Source organism: Phodopus roborovskii, unplaced genomic scaffold (assembly GCF_943737965.1).
Source record: "Phodopus roborovskii unplaced genomic scaffold, PHOROB, whole genome shotgun sequence".
Lineage (NCBI taxonomy): Eukaryota > Metazoa > Chordata > Mammalia > Rodentia > Cricetidae > Phodopus > Phodopus roborovskii.
The window spans coordinates 2,492,668-2,515,417 of NW_026126484.1; the positions used below are offsets into that span (position 1 = coordinate 2,492,668).

The 22,750-nt window shown below is 38.0% G+C and overlaps 1 protein-coding gene across 1 annotated transcript in view; it reads left to right on the forward strand.

Annotated features, from left to right (window-relative positions):
- The first annotated feature begins 1,395 nt into the window (after nt 1-1,395).
- The window catches only part of Nme8 (NME/NM23 family member 8), a 44,732-nt gene continuing 23,377 nt past the window's right edge, over nt 1,396-22,750 (forward strand). The window contains exons 1-10 of the mRNA XM_051194688.1: nt 1,396-1,435; nt 1,514-1,571; nt 1,736-1,842; nt 3,725-3,796; nt 6,490-6,606; nt 7,619-7,685; nt 15,763-15,836; nt 19,032-19,124; nt 21,036-21,232; nt 22,341-22,516. Of these exons, the coding sequence (XP_051050645.1) occupies nt 1,403-1,435; nt 1,514-1,571; nt 1,736-1,842; nt 3,725-3,796; nt 6,490-6,606; nt 7,619-7,685; nt 15,763-15,836; nt 19,032-19,124; nt 21,036-21,232; nt 22,341-22,516 (994 nt within the window). The 5' untranslated portion in view covers nt 1,396-1,402. The remainder of the gene's footprint in view (nt 1,436-1,513; nt 1,572-1,735; nt 1,843-3,724; nt 3,797-6,489; nt 6,607-7,618; nt 7,686-15,762; nt 15,837-19,031; nt 19,125-21,035; nt 21,233-22,340; nt 22,517-22,750) is intronic.

Below are 22,750 nucleotides of genomic sequence, written 5' to 3' on the forward strand. Positions count from 1 at the left end.
AGAAGGGTGTATGGGGACCCTGGAAATATTTGTAAGTCTAAAAATTGAAATAGTTAAACAAATTCTGTGAGCCCAGTTCCTAGGTGGAATGGGGGAAGAAGAGGGTGAAGGAGAGACCACCAGGGTGGATTCAGCAAAGGTGGAGAGTCGGAGCAGCAGGAAGAGACCACATTTTCTGGTCCAAGTTGAGGAATTTGTATCCTTTACTGCAAGGAGTGACAGTCAAAAGGCTCCAAAGCCCACAAGGAAGTCAAGTCTGCACTTTAGAAACCTCCCCGAAAACCAGAAATGCTGTGGTGCGCACATGGGGCTGGTGCGGGGGGACACCCAGGACACGCTCAGGGCAACTCAGCAGAAGGCAGCAGAAGGAAGGGTCTTCAGGAGATGGAAATTTTATTTCCAGGGCTGTGACAGGAATGGTGAAGGATATTTAGGTGCCAACTGCTTTTGGGCTCGGTGCCCAGTTCTACGCGCTGTGAGCAGGAGCCTCGAGATTCCACCACAGCGAGGGAAGGGCAGACCAGGCCTCGAGGGCTGAACGTTGGTGTCTTTGCTCTTCATCTTCCGGGGGTGACACCAGGCATCCCTCATCCCCTCCTTTAGCTGGACCTGCTGGGGAAGAAGGTACAGCAGGAGCCCTGTCACCCTCAGCCCGGGCCTGACCCAGCAGTACAGGTACTGAACTTTAGGAGCTCATACTACCAAAGGCCATAGACCTCAGCAAAGGAGCCAATTAAAATGGTCTTTAAAGGTTCCAATCTAGCTGAGAGGGCCCATTTTGCTATGGTGTATAGCAATTTTGTTGGGATGCAGTCTTAAGGGCTTTCCTTTCTTTCGACTTAATGTCTATTACCCATTCCTGATGTTAACAGCTGTGAAAAATCCATGTTGTGTTTCAGAGAACACCAGTGATTTTGTTGTAAAATCCCTATAATCTTGGAGTTAGCAGGTCTGAAAAGCATGTTCACTGCCAATTAACATGTTCTGCTGAAGGTGTAAGAGACCACCACATTATTAAAAAATAAAGAAAATACAGTGTAACTTTACAACTTTACAATGTTAAAGCACACACATGGTATGGCTTTACATTATTACATACCTAACACACACAGTATGACTTTACATTATTAAAACACACACAGTGCAAACACACACACACACACACACACACACACACACACACACACACACTGACTAGTTTGTTGTGAGAATCCATACCCAGCATGCACTAGTCTGCCTGTGACATTGCCTTCTCTTTAGAGGCCAATCTGAGCTGGCCAGCATTTTCTAAAGGGAAATTGGACATTAAGTACATCAAGATGCTGTTGGGGACACAGATATAACAGTGTTTATATTCTCTCATGTCTCATATTTCTTTATCCTTTTCTGCAGAAGGAGACAAATGGCAAGCAAAAAACGAGAAGTCCAGCTCCAGGTGGGTCTGTCCTGCCAGCTGGTCTTTGTCTGGTGCAATGACATTTTCTACATCTTACAATGATTTTCTTTTTTGTAGTCAATCATCAACAGTCAGAACCTATGGGATGAGATGTTGCTGAATAAAGGCCTAACAGGTACTGGGGCACTCTCATCTCTGTATCCAGGGTTTGTCCCCTAAGCACTTGGGGACACTTTGCAGAATTCTGTTTCAAAGCTGCCTTCTTGCTCATTTGGGGCGGGAATGTGCCAGTCTCTAATTCTTGGACTCTGTCTTTTCATTAACATCACCATCTTCTAGTGATTGATGTATACCAGGCCTGGTGTGGACCTTGCAAAGCTGTGCAAGCTTTATTCAGAAAACTGAAAAATGAACTGAACGAAGATGAGATTCTTCATTTTGCCGTTGTAAGCTTTATATTTTCATCCAACTTGTTTCCTGTTACATCAGGACTGAAGGACTCCCCAGTATTTCAAGTATTGTCTTAACTTCAACCTGCCAATCTTCACTCTAACCAATGTTTGCTTTTGAGTTTTACTATATGTTTAGTTCTATAGTCTGAGAATTAGTTATGAATTTTACCTAGTTTCTGTGATGCTGAGATAATTCATCATGACTGTAAACCTTAGGAAAATATAAAAAATGGACATATGTCTGTTGATATTTCTTTTACTTAATGATATGGTCAATATGTGTCCCTGAGGACATTAAGATTGTGGGGTGCTGTGTCCTTGGGATCATGGAGTAGATCCCTAGATACTTATCTATGCATAAATATTTCAAAGGAAGTAATTTCTCTTTTCATCTATTAATTATAAAAAGTGATGAGGTTAAATATCATAGTCAAATTTATTTAACTCATATTGATTATTCGATTTATCTATATCCAGTTAACAATTGGTTAGAATCTTATTGTCCAATGTGTCGTTGTGTACGAATAGAACACTTGAGATCTATCTTGATTAATTTCAGGAATGAATTTTTAATTTTAATCAATTTAATCTTAAAAACTGAGGACTTTTGAGATAGCACAGGGGGGTAAAAGCACTTGCTGGCAGGCCCGGTGACATGAGTTTGATCCCTGGGACTCAAATGGTAAAAGTAGAGATAGATTCCCTCTCTTTGTCTATCTGCCTGCCTGCCTGCTTATCTGTCTGTCTTTCTGTCTCTCTTACACACAAGTAAATTTTAAAAACTTAAAAACTGATATTACTAAATTAAATTATTGTGAAATTTAATATTTGGCTATATAAATCTACTTGTATTAGAGGTCAATTATTTATTAACAATTATTTAATATTAATCACTTTTAAGATTTATTATGGAAAGAGTATTTTCACATTGAATACATATTGAACTGATATTGAGTTAAGGAAAATAATGTATTACTTTACTTTCACCTGTTTCTTTCATGTGACTACCAGAGAAGCTAAAATACATTTCTCTTAGACAGATGCATACCTGAGTCAGTAAGGTATAAACTGCTGAAACAGTGAACCCCAGATCTATAAGCTGCATAGTCTGTGAGCAAACATGAAACATCCACCCACTGCATGTTTTTGGTGTATGCCTTCACTGCCCTTCATGACACCCTTGGAGTCAGTTTACTTCCTGACCTCACAGACTGTCAACTAGCCAACCCCTTCTGCACAAACATTTTGTTCTTCTTTTCTTAATAATTTTAAATTTTGTACACATATGTGTCTCTGTGTATCTCCATCTCGTCTCCCTCCCATTTTTCTGTGTTTGAGTCTCTCTGTGTGTAAGACATTGTGTGTGGGTGCATGCATGTTGAGTGCAAGTGTACCAAGAGGCCAGAGGTGTTCGAGCCCCTGGAGCTGGAATTACATGTGGCTGGAAAAGCATTGCTTTCCTAAGAGGGCAAGGGAGACAGCCCCACACCTGTAGGACAGCACTGAAAGAGAAAGTCTGCCTGGGTGGAGGACAGTCAAGTTCAGTGTGGAGCCAGAAGAGAGCTATCAGGAAGGAGTAAGAGATATTCTTTGCATCAAGGACACTTGGGCTGGATTGGAGGAGTAATGGCAGGACCAGACAGAGAGGAAGGTAGAAACACAGAGGTGAGTTTGGCTAAAGGCACCAAAGAACACAGGGCTTGAGTTACTAATGCATGCAGTTTGATCCTTAACACAACTGTCACAAACCCAGAAAATGTTGCAGTCCCAGAAAAATGATACATATACACATCTCTATGTCATTTGGACATAGCATACAGAATAGGGTGAATATTGATTTCTCATTATTGTCTAAAATATTTACAATATCCTTCAGGCTGAAGCTGACAACATTGTGACTCTGCAGCCATTTAGAGATAAATGTGAGCCTGTGTTCCTCTTTAGTCTCGTAAGTACAGCTTTTGTCATCTCATTATCAGAGTCTTGTGAAGGAGCAGGTAACATTGAAAATTACCACAGAGCTGTTTTCTGGTGATAGTAATTGCACACTGTTTGCCTTATCTCTGTTTGTCTGATAATAAATTTAATAATATGCCTTCAGGGAGCTTGTTAAGACTATCACATACTGAACTGATTAGAAAAAAAGACAAATAAATTGGCATTGACCTGAGTGAGAAACTGTTCTCAGATGAGCTACAGCAAAGCAGTAGTTCTAAGAACTCATGGATTTGTGTGAAAGTGACTGTCTAATCATTCTTTCTAATGCATTCTGCTCCCATCTCCATGTTTACAAATGTTTAGGAATATCATGGAAAATTTATTCCCGAGTTGTTCTCATTGTTTTCTTCACAGGGGGTGGAGGTGATCTTATTTCTTCTTTACACTTGTCTGCATATACCTATATTTTGCATTGTACGACAACTGCAATAATCAGAAAACAGTATAATAAACATTGTTTCCTAAGTGCACTTAAATCTTTAACCATGTGGTAGTCAAGAGAAGTGTCAGCCAAAGCAAATATCACTTGGTCAACCTTCTAGTCCTGGGTACTTAGTTTTCAATAGTAGAAATAATTATTAATAGCACATCTTGTATAAAACTTCTTGCAACTATTTCAAAAATTGAATTATTGACTTAAAGAAATAAAAATACATCATGTTCTTGCATTATATTGACTGTATAAGTACTTGATTTCCAGCTTTTGAAGCAATATGGCCTTTGTGTAGAGTGACAGTTTTGAAGCCACCTATCATGTATATAGTTTATGGAATCAGGATGAGAAACTGCACAAAGGCAAGGACCATCTGCTTCAGAACATTCTGCCTGCAAAAGTGGTGATATTTTTCTCTCAAATTTTTGTAAGACCTTGAGCAAAGTAGAGGTCTCTTTTACTTCCTATCACTTATACTTCAGTTGCTTTATTTTCCTATGTTTGATAGAATTCACTACATTTTCTTAATTTTCTTTTTTCCCACCTCAGTCCTGTCACTTCTGATCTTAGAGTAAATTCTGTTCATAACCTTACAGTTTGTCATGTGGTTCAAAGTCTGACTTACAAACCCATGTTCTCCTGTCCTCCTGGAGGTTTCCTTATCTATGTTGACACATCACTCTGCCCTGGCTTGTAAATTCTTAGTATCCTTTCCATCAAGGTTCTTTCCTCCCAGGGAAAGAACCATCCACTAAGCCCTGTGTTCAGGCCTTAGGCACTCTGTTCTGAACACACCACATGGAGGACCATTTATGGGAGAATAGTATTCCCTAACTACAAAACTGCCCTCCAGCTGACCATTCATTACATAAACTCTCCCATCCCAACCTCTTTTATTAGCCAGGCTTCTCAGCTAACAAAAGCTTCATTCTAGCAACAGCTCTGCTCAAGAGAATTGTCAGGCTGGTATCATCAGACTGAGAATACTTAGACCTCCAACAAACACAGGCAGACATCTTCTCTTGCCTTCCACTCTTTCCCACAATGCAGAAAAGAATCTTCACAATTGCAATTTTAATTATGGGGCTGGAGGGATCGCTCGGCAGTTAAGTGCACATCACCCATACCAGGGTCTCACAGTCATCTGTAACTCCAGCACCAGGCATGCACACGTGCATGCGCATGCGCACAGGCACAGACACACACACACACACACACACACACACACACACACACACACACACCATTCAAAGTCCTTATTTCAGTAGTCTAATGGTTTTTGGCTGAGGGAGTGATGTCTTCTTCCAAGGTGGCCAAGGCTTCATATTGTCTGGATCTCTCTGGGTGTTGAGACTATGCATAGTGAGTTTGTTTAATAAGGTTAGATACACACCATCATGCCTGGTTCTATGTCCATAAACAGATGCCTAGTGCATTGCATATAGTAAAAAAAGAAACAGACAAAGAGGGTATAGCATCTATCTTAGTTTATTAATCTGACACAACAGTCATCTACCAGCCATGTCTTAATTGAGGAATTGCTTGAATCAAATTGAATCAGATTGGGCTGTGGACATGTTCCTGGGTGCTTGGCTCGATATTGATTGATGTAGAAGGACCCAGCCCCTTGTAAGTGGCACTTTCTTTAGGCATGCAGTCCCAACCTGTATAAGAATGCTGGAGGGAAAGCCAGAAAGCAATTTCCTCTATGGGTTGTACTTCAAGTTCCCTCAATCATAGATTGTGATAGAGAAGAATAGCCCATATAGACATTTTCCTTCCCAAATTGCCTTTGGTCAGTGTGAACAGCAACATAAAGGAAATCAGAAACTCAGTAGACCAAATTAAAGGATCTTCCTAGAATCCCTCCCATTTAAAGCAAATATGAATGAGGCATGTATCTGGTGAGTGCTCCTGTACATGATGAGGATACAGGCAGACCTGGCTGGTAGCATAAGGATGCTTAAGAAGATGTGGATACAGCCATGACTTGTGTAGAGGACAGACAAGTGTGGAACTCTAATCACTGACGTTACCAAATCAAAGTGAACTGTCCCATCATTTATTACTTTCAAATGGCTGATTATAGTATCCTAAAGATGATTGGCTGGAATATGGGATCAAGGAGAGAGAACTTAGTCCAGAGTATATGTTAATTATTGATTTAACATGAAAATGAAAGTCTCTTAATAATCTCCTTTCTCTTGTAGAATGGTAAAATTGTTGCAAAGATTCAGGGTGCAAATGCACCACTTATCAATAAGAAGGTCATTAACTTGATAGACGAAGAGAGGAAAATTGTAGCAGGTGAAATGATTCGTCCTCAGGTAACACTATTGATGAATGGCAATTATAACTTTTGAAATGGACCATACTTTGTGTTCTCCTAAAGCATTTTCCCTAATTAGATGTGTCAGGCCACTTTATGTCACTGTGGTAAAATACCCAAAGCAGTTGGCTTATAAAAAGGAGAGGTGTGGTTAGGCTCCTGGTTTCACAGGAGTCACTCTATTGTCTATCCTTCCTATTGCTGCTTCAGGGTTGTGACAAGGCAGCACATCATGTTAGGCACTTTGTAGAGAGCCAAGTCACTCTATTTATGGGGGCTGAGAACTGAAAAAGAAAGAGAGGAATAGACCAGTGTCACACAGACTCCTTCAAGGGCATGTCTCAAATGAATTATGTTGTTGCAACTAGGCCTTACTTAAAACTGTCCACAGTCTCCCACTAGCACCACAGACTTGGGCTTCAGCCTCTGACAAATGAGTCCTCAGGGACACTTTATGTGAATTATAGTGCTTTCTATCTGTCTGGGTGCTGACATGATACAGCTTCCTCAGGAAATATCCTGCTACTGCAAATCAAAGAATAATTTGTGTTTTGCCTTGTATTCCCCTTGCCTTTCAATTACCATTAACATCATTTCTAGGCATTCTTTGACTATAACACTAAAGTAATTGTCTACTTACAATTATCTGTAACGTGTACTGTTTTTCCGCCTGCCGCCGCTGGTCTTGTCCTGCTGCCGCACCAGCCCCAAATAATGCACAGAGACTCTGTATTTGATACAATGCTGTTGGCCCTGTTACTTGTTTCTTATCGGCTAGCTCTGCCTTAATTATTAACCCATTTCTGCTGATCTATGTATTTCTCTTACCGGGGAGCCGGTGGCATACTGCTTTCTCCAGACTCTCCATCTTGACTCCTCCTTCCTACTTCCTATTTCCTCCTTGTCTCCTAGTCCCTCCTATCTTCCTTTCCTATTGGCCAACAGTGCTTTATTATTAACCAGTATGAGAAACATACAGAATGACATCTCCCATCAATTATCTTTCACAGTATATGGAAATTCCACTAGTAGATCAAACTGAAGAAGAGCTGGCGGAATCACAGTATGAAAGTGTTGGTAAGTAAGAAAGCAAAGGAGTCTGGTAACTGTTCTGCATGTGGAGCCCTTCACTATGCTGCTGTGGCAATGAAGAGCTGTTGTATTGGTGAGAGTCAGTACAGGCTGTTCCACTGTATAATGGCTCGTGTCTTTTGTCTAAAGACCTTCAAAGCTTACCCAGGAGCAAGGGTTCCTTTCTATCTTCTGCAAATGATCTGGGAGCCACTTTCCAGTTCATCTTTTACTTTCAAATCTTGAGAAAAATAATTTCTTCTTTGAATTCAATGTTTTTTACTTATTCTCAGTTGAAAATCCCATGCCTTTACTGGAGTCTCTACATCAGTATTACTCAACCTGTGAGTCACAATCTCTATGAAGTCAAAGGACTCTCTCATGAGGATTTCCTAAGACTGTCAGTAGCTATTGACATTTAATAAGGATCAGGAGAAACAAATAGGCTGAATAGATGTTTACTCAGGGAGAAATAGGCTGAATAGATATTTATTCAGGGGGAAATAACTCACAACATAGACAGATGAACACCAGCAGTTTCCTGGTCCCAAAGATGCCACTGGATGTCCTCCTGTACCTGTGCTGCAAGAAAGAGAGCTCTCTGAGCTCTTCCCTCAGCCTTAGTTCCCCAGGTCACGACCAGCCCTGTCTCCACCCCCAATGGACGTGGTCTATGCCACAGATGCGAACAAGGTGAATATCTCACTACACTTCCTCTTTTAGTCTAAAGAAAAGATTTGGGCTAGATACAAAAACTATATCCAAAACAGTGAATAACAAGTGTTCTCTAAGAAAAGGAAAATTGAGAACATACAAACTTAAGGCCTAACTATCTAGTCCTAGGATGAAGTTCAAATGGGGTTTACAATAGAGTTGTCCTAAGCTGGAGAGCTTAAGTCTAGTACCTAATATATCTAACTAGGAAGAGAGAATAATAGTTGTGATAATTTAATCCTCAACCTCATCAAAGGCCTGAGAAGGAAAATAATAATACTAGGGTAGGCAGGAAATGCGGATGGGCAACTTCCAAAACAGGATAGAAACAGCATGCTACCTGGACAGTCACCCAAGGTCTCACAGCAATGTTGGTACAGCCAGTTTTGGCTAAGGCCTAGAGTATCTGGCAGACCACAACAAAAGCAGGAAGGTAAAAAGGCTGTCTTACCCTGACTTGGCAGGGTTCAGCAGTCATCTATGTTTGTCTCCTTCAAGCACATAGGACCGCACGTCCAAATCAGTGGTCGAGGTGGGGGCAGTTCTTTGCCCAAGAGACCATAGCTGAATGGACTTCAGGAGGAGTGACAACAGTGTCGGAGATTTTTCGGGAAGGTGCATGGTGCTGTCAGGAGCAATAGTGTCTCATGTCAACAGAGTACTAATATTAAAACATTTAAATGCCATATTCTGCAGGTCTATGAATTCTTTGAAGATTAAGCATCTATTTCTGACTAATCTCATAGGTATAGGAAACATGGGTGAAGATAATCTGTAATACGCAGGAACTTAGTTATAACACTGATTGACACTGCCCTGAGTAAAGTAATACAACTATGTACATATATACACATGTAAATCCCTAAAGCAGAGATAGAATAGAAATGTCTAGACCAGAGACAGAACTATAAAGTGCAGCATGATAAAAATATCCTAAATTGTATCAATATACAAAATTGTCTTGAACATAAGTAAAAGTATACATACATAGAATATGGTAAGAATATTGTGCAAAAACATCATAATTAGAGAGATTTTCACAATATGACAAAACATACAGTTTATATACAATTCTGGGAAGGTAATAAACTTAATTTTACATAGGTTAACACATATAAGAATCTATAACCATGTAAGCTGTATGATACTATTATGTCACTATTACTAAAATAATTCACATAAAGATAGGCTAATCTAATCTACCCATATCCCATCTAAACCATACCTTTTCCAACCATACCTTATCCCTGTCTAAAAGAGAAGATACCAGAGTCTAAGCGTCACCTTCCATACCCAACCCTAAGATGAATATTTTCCCTAAATGCTTAGAGTAGGGAAAGGGGGCGTTGTTATCTTAAGATTACTTCCTGCTGAACTGGGACAATGATTGCTCCATGGGATCCTGTAGGAAGAAAATTTTTAGCAACAAAATTTCGACAGGACTGGCTGTGACATGTGTAGCTAGTCACTGTGTGGCAGGAAATGTTCACTGGAGTTCTATCTGAAATTCTGGCCATGGTGTAATAAGTAGGTACACCATAATAGCTAGCTAGTCAGGAGTTGTCTCAAGCAAAACAGTCTCAAACCGTTTTTAGGGTGATGTTTGTAGTCCAGATGCATCAGGTTGAGTCAAGTGGAAATGACAAAGTGGGCCCCATTTTCTTTCCAGAGAGTTCAAGGATTGCTGTTAGGGATTGTTATTATTACTCATGGAAAACTTAAACATCAATATCAAAGTAAAATTTTCAAGTTTTTAGGTATGCATATAGGGAAAGGCAACATTAAGCATCAAAATGTATATGAGCAAATTAGTACTTCCAAGAGAAAATTGCATATAATCAAATGAGTCCCCAGATTTTGTTTTTTTCTGCCTTACACCAATTGGCTTCTTGATATAAGGCAGAAACTGTGAATTTAATCTTTACAACGTGCTTGAATTTAGAGAAGGAAAGCAAAATCCAACTCCAAAGCCAGCATTGGTTTATATGAATTGGGACTAGAGGAATACTAGATATTAATCTTCTGACGTCAAGATAAAAGAGAAATAGATTTCTGTTTAGAAATAGTTTATGAGAATTAAATATTTTTACCATAAACCAGATTCCTTTTCATTAAGTAATTGTTTCTGGAGAGCTATCTTCTCTTCTGTAGGTACCTACATGTTTAGTGTCTCTTGCCTGTTTGAAGATGGGTGTTTTCTGTTTTCCTGTAAGGACAAAAAAAGAGCACTTTCCCTAACTTTGAGAGGTCTCTGCACATCTCATGGGGCCCAATTTGTTGGATGAATTGTCATTTCTTTACATTAAGATGTTTCTCTTGTTCAACTAGGATCTTGATCAACTCAATTGGTATCCATAGCTTTTCTTCCCCCATGATACAAATGCAAAACTCCTACCCCAACGTAACATATATCCTGGTTTCCATACTGAAGTCAATACATCCTTGAAGTATACCAGATGATTTAGTTCAGAAGTTTTTTTCTATTGTCCAGTGTCTTTCTGCACCTGTTATTCCTTTTTCATTAGCATTAAGAAAGTTTAATGTTAATAAAGCATTATGTAACCTACGATTGGGTATCTTGGTTCCTCCTGCCTATTTATGGAGCATTTCCGTTAAAGTACGATTGGATTGCTTGTCCTGTAGGATTGTGTGGTATACCAGTTATGTGTTTTATGTTATAATACTCAAAAAACTGTTTAAATTTGCTGGAGACATATGCTGGAGCATTGTCAGTTTTCATTTGTGTAGGTATGCCCATAATGACCATTACCTCTAATAGGTGTGTGATAACAGAATCAGCCTTTTCAGAGCTCAGAGAAGTAGCCCATTGAAACCTATAGTGTGGTGCACATATTTTAATTTCCCAAATTCTGCAAAGTGAAACACATCCATTTGCCATATTTCATTTCTATTTATACCTTTAGGGTTACTGCCTTTTGGTAAAGGAGTTTGGTTATAGCATGAGCAAGTAGGACATTTCCTTACTATTTCATTAACTTGTTGCCAAGTGATAGAAAAAATCCTTTTTTAAACCTTTGCTGTTCACATAGTGTTTCTTATGAAACTCCGAGGCTTCTAGCACACTTCTTATTAACAACCGATTAATTTCATCGTTGTCTTGTGCTAGGGGACCTGGCAGACCCCTATGGGATCTCATGTGTTATATATATATATGACGAGTCCTATTTCTGATAGTATCTTGTAAGTGTATAAACAATGAAGTTAATTCTGAATCATTGGGAATAAATTCTGCAGTCTCAATGTGTAATACTACTCTCTCTACGTATTGAGAGTCAGTAACTATATTGAGTGGTTCTGTAAAATCCATAAGTGCCATGAGAATGGCATACAATTCTGCCTTTTGTACAGAATTGTAAGGGCTTTGAACTACTTTACTTTTTTCCCCTGATTTATATTCTGCCTTACCAGATTTGTTTGCATCAGTGTAAAATGTAGGAACTCCAGAGATAGGTGTTTTCATACAATGCTGGAAGGATCCAAATCGTTTTCTTTATGAATTTGATTCTTTCATTTTTGGGATAATTGTTGCTAATCATTAATTACTGCATGCTCTCTGTCAATATTCATTATCTTTCCATAAGGAGGAAATTTCTTCATTAGTTAAAGGTACTATAATTTCTGCTGGGTCCCTTCTTGTCAGTTGATGAAGTCTTAATTTACCTTTTATAATCAAGTCGGAGATCTTTTCTATATATGTTTTTAGTTTTTATTTTGTTTATGTGGTAGAAACATCCATTCTAATATGATATCTTCCCTCTGCATCAAAATCTCTGAAGCATATTCTCTAGATGGTAATATAACCAGAATACAGTCTAGTTTTGGATCCACATGGTCCACATGTGCTACTAATATCCTCTTTTCTACCCATTCTAATTCCTTTTCAGCTTCAGCTGATAGTATTCGTGGACTATTCAAGTTCTTGTCCCCTTTCAGGGTCATTTTCAAGTTTTTCAAATCATTCATTTCTATTCCAATAATGGGTTGTAGTTGAGAAATCTCTCCTAGTAATTTTTGAAGATCATTAAGACTCTGGTAGCGATCTCTCCTAATCTGTACTTTTTGTGGTCTAATTTTCTATAGACCTATTTTATATCCTAAGTAGTTGATAGAATCTCCTTTTTTGTATGCTTTTGGGTGCAATTTGTAATCCCCAACGAGCTAAAACTTTTTTTACTTTCTCAAACATTGTTTCCAAAATTTCTACTTTAGAATAAGCTAACAATAATATATCATCCATGTAATGGTAGATTATGGATTGTGGAAACTGTTTACGAATTATTTCCAACGTTTTTTGCACAAAATATTGGCATAGAGTGGGGCTATTTAGCATTCCCTGTGGCAAAACCTTCCATTTATATCGCTTCACTGGTTGAGAATTATTGTAATAAGCTACAGTGAAGACAAATTTCCTTTATCTTGTTCTTGTAAAGGTATAGTGAAGAAGCAATCCTTTAAATCAATAATTATAATAGGCCATTCTTTAGGTATCAAAGAAGGCAAGGGCATTCCAGGCTGTAGAGAATCCATTGGCTGAGTAACTTTATTGATGGCCCTCATGTCTATAAGCATTCTCCATTTACCAGGTTTCTTTTTGATAACAAATACAGGAGAGTTCCAAGGGCTGGTAGATTCCTCGATATGTCCAGCATTTAGCTGTTCCTGAACCATGTTTTCTAAAGCCTCTAACTCTTCAGAGGTCAAAGGCTAATGTACTACCCAGACAGGTTGAACTGTTAGCCATTTTAAGGGTAGGGCTTTTGGTTCCTCTGTTTGTTTGGCACTTTTATTATGTTTTTGTATAGCCTGGATATTTGGTGTCTGACTTGTGTAGTATTTTATAATACTTTTTCCACAATCATAAGGTCATTTATGGTTCATATCTAATACTGGAGGAATGTTAATCTGTGCATTCCATTGCTGTAATAGATCATGACCCCATAAGTTTATTTCTATATCAGCCACATATGGTCTCAACCTTCCTCTCTGTCCTTCTGGTCCTATACATTCAATCCATCTCGTGCTCTGTTTTACCTGAGACAGGGTTCCAATCCCTAAGAAGTGAACATTTCCTCTTGCAGGGGCCATCTTGGAGGCCAAGATTTATTAGTTATGATAGTTATGTCAGGCCCTATGTCAACAATCTCTCCAGTCTGTTATTCATTTTAACCATCAATCTAGGCCTATGACTATTTATAGAGGTTTGCCAAAATATACATTTTTTGTTTCCTTCTTTTGTGTTTGATTCACCTTCTATCACTAGTTTGTCATCTACAGCAGTATGAGTTTTTATGATAGGCACTGGATTTTCTAATTGTCCTGTGGGAGATTGTCCTCCACTGTGATTGGAAATGTCCGGACCACCTTTGACATAGGGGCCTTCAAGAGGCCCCCCCAAGGAATTTCCCAATTGTAAAGGGTTTCCTTGTTTATCTCTGGTAAATCTACATTCATTGGTCCAGTGTCTGCCTTTGCAACACCTTCTACATATCCCAGAAGGCTGAGGCTGGGAGTGTTATTTCTAGAAATAATTTGCCTACAATTTTTTTTAGATGTCTTATCCTATCACAGTTAAAATATCTGACACTTTGATATCTTTTCAAACCTTTGGAGATAGCTTCTCCTACTCAAGCTTCTATGTCACCATAGTTAAGACCTCTGTTATCTTTATGTCTTCTCGGACTTTTAGATATGGCTTCTCCTACCCAAGCTTCAGTGTTATTGTCATTATACTCAATGTTGGCTGTATATAAGACCCATTCATACAAGGGTGCTGATTTGATTTTTAAAGGCCAAAGCACCTGTTTGCACTGTGGATTTGCATTCTCATAAGCTAATGATTCTATGAGTATTTGCCTAGAATCTGTATCTGCTACCTCTAATTGTATTGCCCTAGACAACCTTTCTAGAATACACTAAAGCATTCTCTTGGTCCTTGCCTTATCTTAGTATAGGATTCTATCCTCTCCCCTAGTTCATGAACCTTGTTCCAAGCATTCAAAGATGCTATACTGCATAAAGACAAGTTGTGGTCATCATAGGCAGCTTGAGTTTCTGGCTCCTGGGTGAAAACCAGGTCCAGTGAAAATCCGGATCCCACTTCTGACACCAGATATTGACATTTAATAAGGATCAGGAGAAACAAATAGGCTGAATAGATGTTTATTCAGGAAGAAATAACTCACAACATAGACAGACGAACACCAGCAGGTTCCTGGTCCCAAGGATGACTCTGGATGTCCTCCTATCCCCGTGATGCCAGCAAGAGAGCTCTCCGAGACCCCTCCTCAGCCTTAGTTCCCCCAGGTCACTTCCAGCCCTGTCTCCATGCCCCAATGGGCATGGTCTATGCCACAGGTGTGGACAAGGTGAATATCTCACTACAAGTAGCAGAGTTACAGTTATGAAGTAGCAATGAAAATAATTTTATGGTTGTGGTCACCACAACATGAAGAACTGCATTAAAGGGTTGCAACATTAGGAAGGTTGAAAACCACTGCTCTGTGTATTTGTGTATGCATCTGTTTTACTATATGCACATCTGTTTGACTGTGTGCATGTACTTGTGTGCTTGTGTTAAACTCATGAGCACACACTTATAACTTGGGTTATACTCACGGGTGTGTAAGTTCATTCCTTGTGGTGGTATAAAGATGAAGACTTACTTGCACCCAGGATATGAAATGATGAAAGTGTAAACTGTCAGTTTGGCTAAATCCAGGATACAAATGCCTGTGCATGTATATGTGGGATCATCTTGATCAGGTTATCTGAGGTTGGAAGACCTTTGCACTTGTAGGTGGTACTGTTACCATTCGTTACTTGAATTCGGGCCTTGAAAAGCAGAAAACAGACTAATAGCTGAACAGTTGCCTTCATTCATCACTCTTGCCCTCTTGACTGGGGATGTGATAATAAGCAGCTGCTTCAACATCCCTCCATTTTGGCTTCCCCACCATGGAGGACTATTTCCTTGATCTATGAGCCAGAATAAACCCTTTCTGGGGTAAGTTGTTTTTGTTATGTATTTTATCATACTAACAGGAAAGGTAACTAAAACAACTGGTATAGGGAATTTACGATAAGAGTGCATTTCTTACTTGGTAGCTCTGTTGCTTTGTGATTTATATTTGCACAATGCATGACTGAAGATTCACTCATTTTAATACTGAGTTACTGAATTACAATGTTTGTAATTCAACGGTATGAGAATTGTATCAAAATTACACATGTCTATATATTCATATCATGTCTCCTTAATAACCCAGACATTATCAATTCATATTTCTAATTGCCAGATTTTTCATTATCCTGGTTCTGAGCCAAGAAAATTAATTTTTTTTTCTCTTAGGGGAAATTTACAACATGGCTATTATTAAACCTGATGCTGTACTCAGGAGAAAAAATATAGAAGTTAAGGAAAAAGTAAGTAATAACAAAAGTTGTTTGACTTAATTGCAAAATAATAGCTTATGATAAAATAGAACACACTGTATTGCTGTTCCTAGCTCCCTCTATAGGAGTTTGCTTATTCTGTCTTACAAAGATCTCCCAGTGTATCTCCCTTGAATTATCTGCTTTATCACCACCCTACAGAAACTTTCAGAATTTTAGATATTAAATGGAATTGTTATAAAAGTTCTTTTTGTTTAGCTATTAGTGATACAACAATGCAATAAACTCACATTAGCTTGCTTTTTTTTCTTGTATATTACGAATAATGGCACTTTTCAATGCATGATAGTTTAAGAAGCCATTCAGTGCTTTCTTTTAGACCCAGAACACACACACACACACACACACACACACACACACACACACACACACACACGTATATAAGATACAATTTTCAGAGTTCCTTACATATATGTGAAAATGATTTTAACTCAGATGAGTAAACACTTCTTGTAAAAAGTCAAAGTGACTAATGTCTTCTTTCTAGTTTTTTTTAAATTTAGTATCTTAAAGTGTTCCTTGTACTGATAGTGTTTCACCTGTTGGCTTAGGTTTTATTCCTAGGTATTTTCTTTTTGTTTTAATAAGGTTTTCTCTGTTTTTGGATGAGTGCATGTTTGTTACCAGTGCATAGAAATGCTGGTGATTTTGATTTTTTTTTTTTTTTTTTTTTTTTTTTGTCGTCTTTTCCACCCTGATGCTTTTCTGGAGTTTGTTAGCTCTGATTCTCTAATTGAGTCAACAAGATTGTTTAAGTATAATGTCATGCCATTTTCAAATGGGGATGACGTATCTTCCTTCTTATTTGAATTCCTTTTGTTTCTTTCTCATACATTCTAGCTTTATCTAAGATTCCTAGCTATGGATATCAAGTAGTGTATTGTATAAGAATAGAGATAGTAAAAACTCTTGTGTTATTCAAAAGTTTAGAGGCATGCTCTCACTGTTTCTGTGGCTATCATAGTATTGGCTGCAGGTTCTCCATAGACAGCTCTTATTATGTTTGGATGTGCTCCTCCTATCTCTAGTCTCTTCAGGGATTTTCTTATGAAAGGGTATTTAACTTGTCAAAGCCTTCTCTACTCAGGTCCAAATGAGCATTCTGTTTCTGCCCTTTATTCTATTTATATGCTTCATTACATTTATTGGTTTGTGTCTGTGGAATAAATCTTGCATCCTGAGGTGAAATCAATTTGGTCAAGTTGTATGATCTTAATGTATTTTTGAATATAGTTTGCAAGACTTTAAGAATTTTTGGGTTTGTGTTCCCTGGGGAAATTGATCTGTAGGTTTTTTTCTTTGTTGTGTCCCTCTCCTGCTTTGGTATCCATGCAATGCTGGCTTTAAAGAGGGAATTTACTAGTAATATTCCTTCAATTTCTGTTTTATAGGATAGTTGGAGGAGCATTAATATTTGCTCTTCTTTAAAGGTTTGGCAGAAATCATCTGGACCTGAACTTGTATTTGTTGAGCGGTTTTTGTGTTACTACTTCAATCTTTCTAACTTATGGATTCATCTAAGTTGTTTATATTTTCTTGATTGAATGTTTGTAGGTGACACCTATGAAATTTTTCATTTCTTCTAGATTTTCCACTGTTTTGAAATATAAATTTTCAAAGAACTCATTGATGCTTCTCTATATTTCAGTGGAATCTGTAGTAAATTCCCCCTTTATATTTCTTTCTAGGTCTTCTTTCTCTTTTAGTTATCTTGGAAAGATGTGTCCCATCTTATTCTATCAGAGAATTGAGTCTTTGTTTAATTGATTCTATATAATGTTGTTTTAGTCTCCAATTTAATAATATCTATCCTGATCCTTATTGTTTCTTACTATCACTTAGATTCTGCTTGGGGTCTAACTGTAAGTTATTTTCTTGAGAATTCTCAGATATTTTTTTTCCTCCTTCCCAAGATACTTGTGATGTAAACATTAATAGCTGTAAAGTTCCCTTCTATACCTGTCTTAGGTATCTCTCAAAGGTGTTGGTACATCATTATAGTTTTATCGTTATTTGGTTTCAGGATCTTTTCAAATTTCCTGTTTTGTTGATTCAATGACTTCTTAACATTCAAAGGTGTATTATTTTGTCTCAATGAACTTATGTAGTTTCCATTTATTCCTTATTATGGGTTTCTAGTTTGATGGGACCATGATCTGATAGAATAAAGAGAGTTGCTTTCTTATATTTGGTAAGTATTTATGACCTAGAATGTGGTCTCTTTAAATATGTTTCTATGAACTACTGGGAATATCTTGCTCTATATCTGTCAAATGGAATATTGTTTATCTGTCTGTTGATGCATATCTGTTTGCTTTGAGGATGCATTGCTGATTTTCAGTTTGAATGATGAATCTGAAATTGAGACTTGGGTGCTGAAATCACCTATATCATGGTCAATCTGACTTTTGAGTTTCACTAGTGTTTGTTCCATAAAATTTATGGCTAAACATTTGGTTCATGTATAATTGTTATAGCATATATTCTTGCTGAATCATCCCCTTCTTAAATATGTAATGTCTTTAGGAAATTTATTCTTACTAATTTTTGCTTTATATATACCTAATCTGATACCAGGATTGTTATGTCAGGTTTTCTTCAGTTTCTGCTTCCTTGGTAGATTGTTATCTAATCATTTGACTCCCAGTCACACACCTTTACCAGTGAGGTGTGTTTCCTGGAGATCATAGGATCTAGTATTTCAATTGAGTTAGCCTTCAAAAACAGAAACATAGGAACAAAAGAAGCTAAAATAATTTTGACATGGAGAAGCATTTTCAAATTTCACTTGTATGAATAATTCAGACAGTTGTGTGTGTGTGTGTGTGTGTGTGTGTGTGTGTGTGTGTGTGTGTTTTCTTGGAATTATGTTCCTACTTTTCCCATCTTTTTATGTTAGGATTTCCAATTTTGAGTCAGTCCACTGTAATAAAAATATTTTGAAATTTTTTATTGAAGTTTTAAAAACATATCTGGGGAGTGAGTATCAAAGGAACCTTTTTATGAATTTCTGAGCTACTTCAGATCCTGTGAATTTTTTTGGGGGGGGGTCTTTACCTGAAAAGATTAAAACTAGGCAGTTACTAAGTTCTGAAGTAAATAGGTCTATTTTCTTTTACATGTGTTCCTTTGTCATGTTTACTTCTGACCTTACCTGAATTGAAGATTATCAAAGAAGGATTTGTCATAGAAGTACAGGACAACATGTTTCTCCCCGAAGAACTAGTGAGGGAATTCTATAGTCATTTAGCAGACCAGGTAAGAAGGTTTTTAAAAATCCACTGTGTACTTATTTACACACACACACACACACACACACACACACACACACACACACACACAATTACAGTGGTTGCTATAAATATAGATTTTTATTATATATTAGAAAATTAACAAATCTAACCAACTGAATAAACTTTTGATGACTTGGTGATGTCCACACCCTGGTGATGGCAAAGATGGTGGCTCTGGGATTATCTCCAGTGTAAACAATAGCAACCAAGCAAAACTGAATGGTTTGTTTTTGAAGACTTCTTTCTGCTATGTTCTCTGGAAGGAATAGCCAATTCTTTCCCATCAACTTCCGGACTTGGCTGAAAGTTTTCCTTTCCATCTGATACACAGGGATGCTGTAACCTACTCTTTGTCTCTGTCCTTTCTCTAAGGCTATACCCCAGCAAGTTGTCTTCTTCCTGAAAGAATGAGGTAAAGGCAGTATTTCAAACAATTTTAAAGGGGAATGGTTAAGACTTTGAAAGGGAAACCTATATTTTAAAAAAACATTCTGCCTATGTTATGGGCAGTAAATGCATGTGACTATTTGGATTTAAATTTATTCAAACTAAATAACATTTAGAAATTGGAGTCTTATTTATACTATCCATATGACTACTACTCAGTAGCCATATACAGGACTATTGTTAGGAAGTGCCCATTGTGTTACTCAAAGAGAAAACTCTGCTGGTCAGCACTTGAATAACTGTGCAATTCCAGAAATCTCTCTTGCTCTCCTTTTCCATATATAAAAAATAAAGGAAAAATATCTTAGGAATGTCATTCAGAAGCTATTATGTCAGTGAGATTGCTTTCAGTGTGATGAATATACCTGAAAAAAGTCAACTAAAAAGGAAGAAAACTTCACTTTGCCTCATGACTTCAGACATTTTATTCCATGGTGTCCTGGAGCCACAACTTTGGTGTCTGTGGTGAGGCAGAACATCATGTTCAGGAGATCATGGTAAACTAAAGCTGCTCACTTCATGAAGTCTTGAAACAAAGAGTAATTGAAAGGAGATATCAGACTCCTAGTTACTGCTTCAAGAATATACCCAGTGATTGCACAGCCTTCCATTTAAGAGTTTAATTTGCTTTCAGTAGCAATCACGTGGCCATTGGGGAACATTTTGGATCCAAATGTGAGAGTTATTGACTTAGAAACTCTGGGATAGAGCACCAAAAGTTCTCCCCACCACACTCTCTCTCTCTCTCTCTCTCTCTCTCTCTCTCTCTCTCTCTCTCTGTGTGTGTGTGTGTGTGTCTGTTAGTTCTCTGTACAATATATTTATTCATTTTCCCTCCTTTCTCCCAACTCCTTCTAGATTTGCCTCCTCTTCCCAACTCACACAACATAGTGACCTCATTAAAAGGACAAAACAAAATAAAAACGCCATCATGTTTTTTAGTGACACCATGCATAAGATCAGTTCAATCAGAAACCAAGCAAAATCCCAGCATGGAGAGCGGAGGTGTGCATGAAGTCCCACCCTTAGCTATGGTGCTATTAGCAATGATAGCTGCTGGGAGATAATTCATTTTATTCTAGTTTTGGGCCCCTGAACCATGATCCAGTTAAAGACCTCAAATCCAAAAGTATATAAGAAGCTGAAGGCATTTTAACTAGCCCTTCAGGAGATTGCCCACATTCTGGTGTTTGGAAGTAGTTGTTTGCACTATCTTTAAAAAAAAGAATAAAATTATTTTCTATTGGCTGCAAATGTTTATTGTGTAAAAAATGTTCCTGCAAACAGAAGATTTATAAGGGTAACATAGCATTACTAATAACCATGAAAGGGAAGATGTCACTGTTATTCTTTTTTTTTTTTCACAGTGACACCCATTTTAATGCCCCTGTGTTGGGATCCCAAGGGAAACATTTCTCTTTTTTTGTAGCCCGACTTTGAAGAGTTTGTATCATTTGTCACAAGCGGCATAAGCTGTGTGCTCATTATATCTCAAGGCCACGAACAAGAGGTTATCCAGGAAGAAACTCAACCTCAGGATGAAGCAGAAGAGGAGGAATCATCTGAGCATCAGGAAGAGACTCACATTAAGTTTGCACCTGTGGTGACAAAGAAGAAACGGGACAGGTAGCTAAGGCCAGAACTTTATCACTCCTAATGTGTCACTTGGTGATGGAGCATAATTCCCAAAGGTCTCAAACATTTTATTTTTTTTATCTTTTTATTTTACATGTTGATCCCAGTTCCCTCTCTCTCCCTCCCTTGCTCCCTCTCTCTACCCTCTCTCCCCCCTCACATGCATCCTGACCACCCTCCCCACCCATCCCGGTCTCAAACATTTTTAATGTAGATACCACAAGTTTTCTTTTCAGCCAACCTAGAATATTATGTGTTCAGAAAATGGGCAACTTCCCTGAATGTTTATGACAGGAAAATTAGAAAAGGAGTAGTTTTTCCTGCTGAGCTCTCTAAGCCTGGCACACCATCTGGCCTCATTGTCTCAGGCCTAGAAGGTATATTAAAAGCATCCACTGTCTCAGTCAACCCTGCCCATATTCCTACATTTTCTTCCATCTTCTAGGCTCCCTGTCTTACTTAAGTCAGTTACTGGTATAAAATTGATGGTGACAAAATAAATGTATACTTTGGCAATAAATTTCCAAATATTTCAAAATGAGCATGCAATTATCAGAATGTTGGTGTTATGTGTTGCTGTCCATGACCCTTATTCTGCTAAAGACTAAAAGCCATAGTTTGATACAACAATTTTGCAAAGACATGCCAGAATGAGTTTGGTGAATAAAAGGCTTTGCAGCTCTGTGTCCCAATGATATTGCATTGTCTGTTGGGGAATTAGAGGATGTTTCCTCCTTTCTTTATAAACTGTAAGTTTTCCCTATGGTTTCTGATCACTTCATATTTCTCTGGTAGCAGTAATTCTAGAATTTGTTTTGCTATTGTATTACTGGACCTAGAACCTACCCAAGTACTCTACCCTTGAACAAGTTTTTTGATGTCATTTAAGATTTTAAGCAGGTTAGAACAACACAAAGGGGAATTCAGTGGATGCTGAAGGGCACCAGCAACAGTGGGAGTTACTTTCAGAGTGATACTATGTGGGCAGAAAGAAGTTTCATATTGTGTTATTAAGCTCTAATTCATTAACATATAAGTTTTCATACAAGTTTGTACCTTAAATTACAATAACCTTAGGTTATATTTTGTATCTCAACAGTTTGCAAGAATATTTGGAACGACAACATATATCTGAGTTTTGTGATGTTGAGGATAATGTGTCTAGGGTTTCTGTGTTCATTGACATGTTATTCCCTGATTTCAAAACCATGAAAAGCATGAATATACAAAGAACCTTGGCATTACTGAGGCCAGAAGTCTATGAGGAAAGAAAAGGTAGGAAGTGAAGCACAAAGTAAGAAGTTGGCGGGTAGGATTTGAAGGTTGAGGTATCACTTTCTCAATAATGATGGGCAAAACAACTTTAGCAGAACTTATAAAGCACTTTCTAGCCTGTGACTGGCTAGAGTCTGTCTCACTATTGTCAGGACACATAAAAGGACACAAGGAGCCTGGACAACTACCTTGTGTTTGCACTGCCTCAGCACAGAGCTCTGGCAGAGGCTTATC